This window comes from Mustela nigripes, chromosome 6 (assembly GCF_022355385.1).
Source record: "Mustela nigripes isolate SB6536 chromosome 6, MUSNIG.SB6536, whole genome shotgun sequence".
Taxonomy (NCBI): Eukaryota; Metazoa; Chordata; class Mammalia; order Carnivora; family Mustelidae; genus Mustela; species Mustela nigripes.
The window spans coordinates 19,110,456-19,122,827 of NC_081562.1; the positions used below are offsets into that span (position 1 = coordinate 19,110,456).

Genomic DNA, 12,372 nt, shown 5'->3' on the forward strand with positions numbered 1-12,372 from the left:
CTGTCAGACTAAACATTCCAAATTCAGCCACACGATATTTACAGTAAACACATCTAAAACATAAAGATATAAGAAAAATAATAGTAATAGACACATTATTAAAGCTGGAGAAGGTCATGATACATGATTTGGTTTATGAGGAAGATGAAACAATATCTAATTTGAGTGTCCTAATAACATCAGCTCAAAATAAGCCAAAAATTGCAAGCTACAATAAGAATTAAGTAAGTTCATTACAGTGAAAGATTTGTATCTCTTTCAGTAATTGACAGTCCATGTAGACAAAAAACACACAAAGCATACAAGATTTAAACAACATATTATTTTTTTTTAATTTTATTTTTTATAAACATATATTTTTATCCCCAGGGGTACAGGTCTGTGAACAACATATTATTATGTTTCATTTTAGGGACACAACAATAATGTAAACATATTCTTTTCAAGAATAAATAAAACTTTAATGTAAAATGAAGATATTATAGTCTAAGGCAAGTTTCTATATGTTGAACTATATGAAATTGGTATTTGTATGTCAAAAACAGCTAAAAATCATAATTATGTATTATTTAATCTAAGATTTCAAATACTCTATAATTTATAGACCAAAATTTCTGACAACAATTTTGTTGGAACTTGGTACCCTCTCCCCCAAAATTAAATTCCCATGTGTTTGGAATATTAAAAATATCTAAGTAATTGAGGAGATAAAGAAGAAATAATAATAAAAACAATAAAAACTTAGAATTAAACATTGAACATTCTATTTATCAAAATTGTGGGAATTAGCAAAAATGATACATAATGGAAAGCATATAGTCTTAAGTGCTTATTTTTAAGTATGTTTTTTGCTTTTAATTTAAGAAGTTATAAAATTAAAAAATAAGCCTTCCCCAAATAATAGCAGAAATTAATGAAATAGAAAAATAGAGAAGAGCAACAAAACTAAAATTTTTTTGAAAAGGCTAACCAAATTGATAAATCTCTAACAAGCCTGATCAAGAAAGATGGGTAAGAGAGTGACAGCAGAGACCACAAGACTATAAATAAACATAACTAAAACGAAATGCAACTACAGATGGAGCAAGGTTTAAGAAATTTAGAAGAAAATACTATTAATAACTTTTTGTTAGCAAATTTGAAAGCTTAAGTGAAATGGACAAATTCTATAATAAATTAAATTCCTGAAACAAACTAAACAGAAAAAGAGAGAAACTGAATGTTTCTACAGTTACTGAAGAAAGTGAATTAATCATTTAAAACAAAACAAAACAAAACAAAAATCCCACCAAGAAAACACCACACTCAAATAGTTTTACAGGAGAGAAAAGAAAAGGAAAAAACTTACTCCCCAGTTCATTTTATGAAGCTAATACAACTTTAATGCCAAACCAAACAAAGGCAATATAAGGAAGGGAAAGTACATATCAATCTCAGTCAAGATAATAAACACAAAATGTACTAAGTCAAATATTACCACATTGAACCCAACTATATTTTTAAAATGTTTCACAAATACATGGCTGATTTAACATGAGAAAAATCTGTTCATTTATTTACTAAAGACTGAAGGAGAAAAATGATATGGTCATCTCAATAGATGTAGAAAAAGTATTTGATGAATTCAATAACAATTAATGATCAAAAACTATTAGTAAGTCAGAAATAGAAGAGAACATCCTGCAAGTTATAAAGAATATCTATGAAAAACCAAGATTAAACATCATGCTCAATTTTAATTTAAAAACATTAAAAGCACTCTATAAAATCAGTGATACTTGCAAAGATATCTGTTATCTCCATTTCCAACATTTACTGGAGGTTTGGTCAATATCAGCGTGTATGCTCACATAGACATAGACACACACACACACACACATGAATATAGAAAGACTTGGAAGAAGGAAATAAAGTGCCATTATTTTATTATTTATATCAATTGTCTTTATGGAAAACCCCAAAGGATTAATACATGTATAAACTATTTGGAATTAAAAAGATTTAGAAAGTATTTTATGCATAAGAGCACTACACAAAAGCCAATTGCACATGTATGACCAGCAATAACATTAGAAAAAGTAAATTTTTAAAAGATACCATTTATAATAACTAAAATAATTGAATTATAAATAACTATAATTGTTTAAACAAAACATATGTAAGAATTTTATGAAGAAAATAGTAAATGTTATTAAAAGATTTTAAAAATCTATATAAATATGGAAAAGTACCATGTTCATGGGTGAGAAAATGAATTATCTTAAGTGTCAATTGCAAAAAAAAAGAGTGTCAACTGCCTTCCAAAATTAATCTATAGAATCTATACTACTCCCTTCAAAATCCCACCGAAGTTTTTACAGAACTTGAAAAGCTGATGTTAAGATTTATTTAAAAAAAAAAATGGAAAAGAATGGTCAAGAAACTGCTGTAGAAGAAAAACTGGTAGGTGAATAGGGGATTGGAAAACCTGACCAACCAGTTATCAAAAATTATTCTAAAATTACAACAATTAAGACTGAAGATTTGCAGTCAAATAAGAGTTTAAAAAGAGACTCACATGTATACAGAAAGTTGATATACTGCAGAGAAGTCAGAACAGATTAGTGAGATCAGGACAAATTATCCAAGAAACGTTGTAAGGACATTTGGAAAATATAAAATTGTATCTCTATCCTACATCATACATGAAATTTCAGATGAATTAAGAATTTAAGTGTAAACATCAAAACATTTAAACTTCAAGATGTATAGATGTTGATGATTTCATGGTTGGGAAAAATTTCTAAATAATAACATGTTGAAGATAAAGAGAAAAAAATTTAAAATTTAAAATTTAGCAGTTTGGTCCACCAAAACACACCATAAAGGGGTTGAGAAAACAAGTCACAAAGTGAGAAAAAATATTTAAAACACATATAACAAAGAACAATATCGAAGATATATAAAGAACTCCCATAAATCAATATGAAAAACAATCCAAAAGAAAAATGGACAAAGATTTTTTTATTTATTTTTATTTTTTAAAAAAATTTTATTTATTTACTTACTTATTTACTTATTTATTTGTCAGAGAAAGAGAGAAAGAGAGAGAGCACAAGCAGGCAGAGGCAGAGAAGGAGGCTCCCCGCTGAGCAAGAAGCCTGATTTGAGACTTGATCTCAGGACCCCGGGATCATGACTGGAGCTGAAGGCAGTGGTTCAATCAACTGAGCCACGCAGGCATCCCACCTTTTTTTTTTTTTTTTTTTTTTTTTAAAGAAAAGATGTTTTTTAAAGAGGATTTTATATAAGAGAAATGATAAATGGCTTATGAGCACATGAAAAAACACTCAACTTCTTTGGGAATCAGAGAAATACAAATTAAAAGGTCAATAAGATATCCAAGTATTGGTTAGGACATGGAGGAATGGGGACTGTCAAACCTGGCTCACTGGAGCTTAAATTGGCTACTATTATTCTGTAAGCATTTTAGCATCAGTAAAGCTGAAGATGTATATTTCATGACTCAGAAATTCCATACCTGGGAATATACTCTAGAAAAATTTTTACACATACGTACCAGAAGATAAACACAAGAATGTATTATCTTACTTGGTGAGGTCAAAATAAGAAATTATTATGAAATACTTAATTAAGCGTCATACAACATACTTATCCAAAATTGATATTTATGGAACACATAAATATTCTCTTCATGGACTTCATTAATTATTAAATTTATTAATAAATGTCAACAATATCCTTTTGTAAATGCAGAGATAAAACACACCTGACAGATCAATTTTTGATATATCATGAATAACTTTTTGTTTGCACTGATAGGCATATATACTTTAATCACTAAAGACTAAACTGAGCATTTATAAAAGAAAGTCCTTTTTGAAGATTATTTCAATTTAATCAGGATTAAAATAAATAATACTTTTATCCTTATAAACTTCAAATAAATTTAGTTTTAATATCATACTTAATCAGAAAATATACAAAAGAAAACAATAAGAATAGGGAGAGCCTGGTGTCCTATGGTCTTCCTTAATAACAATCCATTTTCAAGAGACTATAATCTACTCAACAGAAATCGTTCTGCCAAGGATATTAATCAGATTCTAAGAAAATTCACACTCAAAATAATAAGCCACTAAAACCAAAACAATGTAGGTATTAGCAGCTATACAAGAAGTCAGCCTCTCTCCGATGAGTCATTTCTAAAATAATGAACATCTACGTCTTTGCTTTGAAGTGTTTTATTCAAGCTGGAAAATATATAAAGGTAGGAATCACCTACAAAGTAGGTTGACTGAGAAATTTTTCTTCATTTTCCATAGTCTTATTTGACTCTATGCAAACATCACACTAAGAATGGCAAAAATGAGTCTCTCTTCCTACCTATTAATCCTAACTTTTTCTCTGTTTTCTCAAGGCATTTTACTTTCAGCATCCAAATCCATAAGAAATTTAGAAGATGACATGGTATTTAATACATTCAGGCTGGGGAAAGCCTTTCAGAAGGAAGATACTCCACAAAAATCAGTTGCTGCTCCTTCTCTGGAACAATATAAAAATGATGAGAGCAGTTTCATGAATGATGAGGAAAACAAAAATTCAAAGGTAAGTGGCAATGTGACTTATCCTTTCTTCAATGGAAATCTGAATGATTTTTACAATCAAAGTAAAATTGATACTTTTATAAATAGAAGTATATATAAACCATCACACTAAGCTTTAGGAAAACTGATGAAATTTCATACACACCAGGTTGTTGTTGTTCTCTGCACAACACTCTTATCCAAAAGTTTTCGCCCCAAAATTTTTATCTAATGTATTTTTAAAGAGTCAATACTGTACAGAGCATCTCTGAATTGATCAATGAGAATATTATACAAATATATTACAGTCCTATTACCAGTAAGACAGCTAAAACACAAATCAACCTTTTCTTTACAGAACACAGACTCCAAACATAATTTCTTAAATCATGGTCTGCCACTGAATCTGGCTATAAAACCTTATCTTGCACTAAAAGGATCTGTAGCTTTTCCAGCTGAAAATGGAGTTCAGAATATTGAATCAACACAAGAAAAGAGAGAAATTGGGGATGAAGAAAACTCAGCTAAATTTCCTATAGGAAGGAGAGATTTTGACAGTGAGTAGTCTTTTAAAAAATTCAATTCTTATATCTTAATATCATGAAAATAGAAACTCGGTGTTTAACTGGAGTTGGATCTGATTTTAACAAAATCAAGTAAGACCATGGTTCAATTAAGTGACCCCTGCCAAAGATGTGGGATTAAAAGTCATTTAAGGGTTATTATAATTCTGATTTATTCAGAATTAGCTATTAGATCCGTTTTCTTATTTCTAATAAATTTTGTGTGATTATAATAGTGCTTTAAACAATTTAAACTTTTTTTCCCTCCAGTGCTCAGATGCATGCTGGGAAGAGTTTACCGACCTTGTTGGCAAGTCTGAAACCTGTTGGACAACATCATCTTTTCCGAAGAAAACAAAATCATTTAATTGTCTGTCGGGGAAAAAGCCCTTAACATTACTATGACTTGTGTTACTTTAAATGCTTGTTTCAAAAGAAAGCAGCTGCTAACATATATCTGTAGCCTAAATGATATGATTTATCTGTGCATTAAACTTTGTGAATATTCTGCATAATGATTTACTAGTATTTTTTAAATGCTTAACTTACCTTATATACATTTCAGACCAACATAATAAAGAATCATAACTTATACCTTGCTCTCTTAAAAATTAAGTAGATGCCTTTGGCAAATAGTTAAATATACACAGAAATCTAAAGCACATAAAAACCAAATTCATAGTCTAAAAAATTGAGTTAACTTTGTCTGGCCAGTAATCAATTTGTCCTTGGCTGTACACTTGTTGTTTTTTGCTACTCTGGCTACTTTGCCACATGGTTTATTCTGGAAATTGTTTGATGTCTCACATATCTTAATATTTTTATGTTGAGGTGGTTCATTTCCACTATCACAGAGATTATTTTTATCATCTAAATCCACCTGTTTCCTTTTTGAGCTTTTATTTCCTGTCTGACTACTTGATTTTCTTGCCACTTTTTCAATTTTACTTCTATCCAGACGAACATTTCCAGAACTTGTTCCAATTGCTGGCCTTCCAACAGATGAATTTACACCTTCTGTTATGCAAGATGAAAAAAGGAAAGAAATTACATAATATTTAGAATTACATGTGAAAATTACAATAAACTTTAAAAATCACTAAAGAATATTCAAAAATTTGATTTGCAATCACATGTAAGTCACATGATTAACAAATACAGCTACATTATTAGCACCTTACTTTCCATTTACCATATCATATTTTTATCCCACCAAACAACAAATATTTGCTTTCCTTGAATGCATGCACTTAATCTTTAAATGCTACATGTTATTTCTTAAATATATTTAGTTAATCTGTGTCCTATTCCTCCTAGATTTGTACCTAGGTTTAACTTTTTAAATAAACCCATCTTAAAAATATAAACCTTTACATTTCACATTTCATATTTTTCAAAACAAAATTTTGTTTTACTTAAGATAAAAACCAATTTGGGGTGCCTGGGTGGTTCAGTTGATTAAACATCTTCCTTCTGCTCAGGTCATGTTCCCAGGGCCCTGGGATCAAGCCCAACATATTGGCACTCTGCTTAGTTGGGGAGTCAATTTCTCCCTCTGTCCTTCTGCCTGCTTATGCTCTCTCTCTTGAGCGTGTTCTTTCTCTCTCTCTCTCTCTCAAATAAGTACATAAAATCTTAAAAAAAAATTAATACACTAGAATTAAATAGTTATTTAATTACTCAAATAAGTTCAATTACCAGAAAGGTCATTTTCCATGGGAAGTACATACAAAGGCTTGGATGCTGAATTAACATCATTCCATTTATCCTTGTTTATTGTGCAGTCATCTTTATAAGTACAAGCAAACTGGGATCTAATTAAGGTTTGTTTCATCTAGTAAAAGGAATACAGAAGAACATATACAGTTTTTTAATTTATTTTTTTCGTCCAGACATAAAACTATTCTATGATAATCAAGATACAAAATTTCCCTTAAAAACTCCATTATTGGGGTGTAGGAAAAGAATATATGAAACAAGATGGGATCGGGAGGGAGACAAACCAAAAAAGAGACTCTTAATTTCCCAAAACAAACTGACGGGGACCAGGGGGGAGAGGGTGGTAGGGTTATGGACATTGGGGAGGGTATGTGCTATGGTGAGTGCTGTGAACTGTGTAAACCTGGCAATTCACAGACCTGTACCCCTGGGGCTAATAATACATTATATGTTTATAAAATATTAAAAAATTAAAAAAAGAAACTCCATTATTCATTGGGAATTTTTAACCCTTGATGTTTCATAATTTACTCATCCATTGCTACACAGGCATTTTTGTTCTTTTCAGTAATACCAGCTTTTTATACCTTTTAACAGTTTAGAGAAATCAGCTTTAGACTCCAGAACATGTGACTACTTGAATATTTAGGAAAATAAGAAAGATGATTCAAATTATACCATTCTAGGAAGATCTGACCAAGTGATTTAATGGTCAAAATAAACTCTTGCATTTATCTTCAAAGATCATAAGTAGGAGAAAATCAGAAAGCTAAATTTAATTCTTAACCACAAAAAAGGATGTCAAGAAAGTAATTTATGAAATGTATTCTGCAAACATAAGACCAGTGGCCACTTTAGGGACAGAAATTAATTTCAGAACAAAGTAACCTCTATGGATAATGCAAATTTCAGTAAATTACAGCTGATGTGTAATGACATTCAGTTATCATGGAGAGATAACTTCAAATTGAGATGTCAAATCCTTTTCAGAAATAGATGTTTAAATTTCAGATAAATGAATAAGGAAGACTTCAACAATTCAAAAATTTAACACTTCAAACCATAACTATATTATGTTGAATATTACTTACAAAATACTGATTGATAACAATGTTGTTCATAACATCTGAAAAAGCACAATTTTATACTTCATATTCAGTAGGTAAATACTATATTATACATTCAGAGAGATCATTGCATTAATCAACTTAGATGTTAGCAAAGATAATGGCAGTGAAATCCACAGACTAAGGTTTAAAAGAAATTAGATCAACCCAGTTGCTTCATCAAAGCAAGTGTTTCCAGGGAGCGTCTAGGTGACTCAGTTGGTTTACTGTCCAACTCTTGATTTTGGCTCAAGTTATGATCTCAGGGTCCTGAGACTGAGGCCCAGGTCAGGCTCCAAGTTTAGCAGGGAGTCTGCTTCTCTCCTTCTCCCTTTACCTCTGCTCCTCCCCCATGCTTTTGTTCTCACCTGTTCTCTTTCTCTCTCTCTCTCTCTCTCTCAAATAAATAAATAAATGGATCTTAAAAAAAAGAAAAGAAAAGAAAAGAAAAAGCAAGTGTTTCCAGGATGACTTTATATACTTCTGACTAATGGTGTCTATGAGAGCTCCAATTCCCACATTAAAAATTATGTTTAATTTTCTTTCATTTTAAGCACAAAAATTCACAAAATTGAAAAAAATGTGAATATGTAAAAGATCAAAAACTATTTTAAAAAGTAGAAGAGAGTATGGGGAACCTGGGTGGCTCAGTGGGTTAAAGCCTCTGCCTTCGGCTCAGGTCATGATCCCAGGGTACTAGGATCGAGCCCTGCATTAGGCTCTCTGCTCAGCAGGGACCCTGCTTCCCCCTCTCTCTCAGCCTGCCTCTCTGCCTGCTTGTGACCTGTCAAATGGATAAACTAAAAAAAAAAGAAAAAGTAGAAGAGAGTAGTAGTGGGCTCTTGATTAGGGATGATGGACTACAACCCAATATCTTCCTGAATCTCTATGAATACAACTACTATTCTACAGTTTCCATCATGAGATGCCCTAAAATTCAACCAAAGGTTTTAACTAGCCCTTTCTGGACTTTATTAATTCCATAAGTAAAGAATTAAAACAAATGATTAAAGCTATTAAAATAAATTTTGTTAATAAAATGAATTCTGTAAAGTTTATACTATATCACATTGTTACTATAATAACATTGTCAAAAACCTTTTATTACTTTCTGCAAAACCAGTACTAACTGTTGATGTTATCGTTTTTTTTTTTTTTTTTAAGATTCTATTTATTTATTTGAAAGACAGAGATCACAAGTAGGCAGAGAGGCAGACAGAGAGAGGAGGAAGCAGGCTCCCTGCTGAGCGGAGAGCCCGATGCGGGGCTTGATCCCAGGACCCTGGGATCATGACCTGAGACGAAGGCAGAGGCTTTAACCCACCGAGACACCCTGGTGCCCCGATGTTATCTTTATTATTATCATTATCATTACTATTATCTGTGACATTATACATTTCTTTCATTTCACCAGAGTTACTGCTTAGAGATAATAAACTTATTCTGAGCAAATAAAATTATTGCCCATAATGAGCTATAAAAGAGTATGGTAAGACCATGAAGGCAAATGAATGCTAAGTGGCTGTCTAGGATTGCTTTTGTATTACCCAGATAGTGAATGCAACTGTGGGTGGCTTGGAGGACTTTAGCATCCCACCACAAAATCTTCATCAGCACCCCCATAAAATACTCTAAATAAAAATACAATAATTAGGGGTGCCTGGGTGGCTCAGATGGTTAAGCGTCTGCCTTCAGCTCTGGTCACGATCCCAGGGTTCTGGGATCGAGTTCCACGTCAGGCTCCCTGCTATGCATCTCCCTCTGCTGTTCCCCCTGCTTCTGCTCTTTGGCTCTCTCTGTCAAATAAATAAATAAAATCTTTTTTAAAAATTAAAATATAATAATTATATTATTTAGTACAGGAAATTGATGTTTTCTCAATCTCATGGTTAGAATAATAAACATTTCTTTAGAAAGCTGTGTTATTTTTAAAAATTTTTGACACACACCTAAGTAAAAACCTTTCCTTGCTGTGTAATATACAGTCACAAAATAAGTGTCATAGTCATCACACTAGATTTCCTCTCTTTAGGCCTCCTATAGAAAAATTTGTGAGACTCAGTGACAGTAGGGTAATTTCAGAAAACCAGAATTACAAGGTAATGATTTTTAAAATACTGAGAATGGATCCAGATGTAAAAGGAAATAGTTAACGACTTTATTTACCATAAAATATATTATTTATAAAAATATTAAAATATGAGAACCACAACAATTCTACGGTAATCTTTGGATACTTATGTCTAAAGGAAATAACTGAGTAATTACATTGAAGGTGTTTTTTCTTTTCGGAAGAGATTTTATATGAGTTTCCCTTTCTCTGCCCTGTACAAAAATCTCTTTTTATCAATTATGACTTATTAAGTTCCAACCACAGGCACACAGAATACTAAAGAGATTACTAAAATGGCTCCTATAATTACAAAGACATTTCACTTATAAAAGCTGCTTTTGACACACAGCTGGAAGAAATAATAAACTGGATAACAGACTCAAGATTGAAAAGTGTCAGAAAGCTAGCACCATAAGTAGAAAACAATAAGATGAGAATGAGTGAGGGTAAACAAAGTCCTATATTTAAGTTCAAAATATCAATTACAGATGAGGATGAGGAAAACTTGACTTAAAAACAACATATGAAAAAGAACTAGAGATTCTCATTGATCATGAACCTGACTGGAGCCAACAATGTGATGTCTGGCTAAAAAGATCAGCACAAAAAGACAATGATGTGATGGGAAAGGCACCAGATTTGTAGTTAAAAGACCTGCTTTCTAATACTGGCCCTATCACTTATAATCTAGATGATTTCATGTAAACTTATGAACTTCTCCCACTTATCCACACAGAAATGAGAATAATATTTATCTCACAGAACAGTCAGAATTAAATAGTTAAAAATTTGAAAGGACTATTTAAGTTCTAGAGCTCCATCTAGGTACCATGTAATTAATTAATGTAATAACATCTATGAAGACAGTTTTTCTGTAGAGTAGTAATCTATTTAATTAGATTCCTCAAGACCAAGCCAACACTAAAATTATTCTAGGAATGCAACTCAAAAACTGAACTTATAATCAGCATCTTCATTTTAGTTATTAAAACAATACAAGCTGCACTGGCTTGTATTTATAATTTTAAAGAGATTGCTTTTCCTTTGTTCATAAAAGTTGAATTTTTCTGCACAGGATTAGTGGCTACATAGAATTGAGATTACTTCCTGTGGCAAATCATCCAAATCTCTCTGTGTATTTTATTTGGAATCACAAACAAGCAAAACAATTCCCTCTTGAAAGAGCTTTTGAAGTACTAAACAACTAAAAATATTCATACATGGCTGTTAAAGTCATTTTATGTTCAAGTCACATGAGAGAAAAGGATTGAACATTTTCCTTTGTAGAGTGATTTCCCCCCTTTGGAAAGATTTCTATCCACAGTAAAATTGCAATGAACTTCAAACTTGCCAAGAATTGGAAAAGTCCTTTTGCCACAAGCTCTTTTTAAATTGGAATTATTAGTAGGTTCCCAGTTTGAGGAAAATAGTACTTCACATAAGAAAGCCTGACTCCAGTTAGATTAAAACAAATGAGTCAAAATACTGTAAAAGTCACAGTCATTCACAGTCTTTCCTGGAGTTAGCCATTAATAAAAGATAATGAAAGTGCTAAGCCCCATTATGCTGATAAATTTATCAACAAGTATGAAAAAGGAAATTATTTTCAACATACTTATTAAATATGGAACTGTAAATAAATATTCTAAATTTACCTTTTCATTCTTATAGTATTATTTTTTCAAAAAAACAGAATTGCTACCCTTAATGGTATATGGATTGTAAATACATCAAATAAGCCATTTCTTCATCAGTGAAATTTCATTTATTTTGCTAACTAGCAGAAAGACAATATTTTTGACCTAAGTAGTAGCACTACTTTTTTTTATGACTCTTCATTATAATTACTATAATTACTATGTCTTTATTTACTCTTTGGAAATAGCATAAAGTCTTATACCTGAATACAAATTCTTGCTCTTTTACTTACTAACTTTACGATCTAGAAAATGATGCTTCTAGAATTGAACAATGATTAATTGTGATGAAGGATATAAAATGTCTAGTAAAACACTTGACACCTAGTGGGTACTCAATAAATACCAACTTCATTATTTCAGCCCAGTGAATTCAACTCTAGTTCAATCTAATACAAACATCTCATATTCACTCTAATAATAAAAACCCTGCTCACTCTCTTAAAGTCTTTGCTTAATGTCACCTTCTCAAAGAGACCTCTACTAATCATCCTATCTAAAACCAAAACACACTCACAAGAACATATTCTCCTAACTCCCTTCCCTAGTTTTTATTTTACTCCACAGCACCTTCTAATGTTCTACATA

At 31.3% G+C, this 12,372-nt stretch overlaps 2 protein-coding genes across 4 annotated transcripts in view; one reads left to right on the plus strand and one right to left on the minus strand.

Annotated features, from left to right (window-relative positions):
* The first annotated feature begins 1,361 nt into the window (after positions 1–1,361).
* Positions 1,362–5,155, plus strand: PMCH (pro-melanin concentrating hormone). Its single transcript, XM_059402236.1, has 2 exons — positions 1,362–4,608; positions 4,945–5,155. Exons 1-2 carry the CDS (start codon positions 4,360–4,362, stop codon positions 5,149–5,151), a joined length of 456 nt encoding a protein of 151 aa, XP_059258219.1. The 5' UTR covers positions 1,362–4,359; the 3' UTR covers positions 5,152–5,155.
* Positions 5,156–5,817: 662 nt separating this feature from the next.
* Positions 5,818–12,372, minus strand: part of PARPBP (PARP1 binding protein) — a 68,437-nt gene continuing 61,882 nt past the window's right edge. For all 3 annotated transcript variants that reach the window (XM_059402234.1, XM_059402233.1, XM_059402235.1), the window contains 2 exons: positions 6,848–6,983; positions 5,818–6,166 (listed from right to left, as the gene is read on the minus strand). In XM_059402234.1, the coding sequence (XP_059258217.1) occupies positions 5,826–6,166; positions 6,848–6,983 (477 nt within the window). In that variant the 3' untranslated portion in view covers positions 5,818–5,825. The remainder of the gene's footprint in view (positions 6,167–6,847; positions 6,984–12,372) is intronic.

Coding starts and splice junctions, on each gene's coding strand:
- PMCH (XM_059402236.1), top strand. CDS start 4,360: ATGGCAAAAATGAGTCTCTCTTCCTACCTATTAATCCTAACTTTTTCT. Junction 4,609..4,944: donor AGGAAAACAAAAATTCAAAG/GTAAGTGGCAAT, acceptor TTTTCTTTACAG/AACACAGACTCCAAACATAA.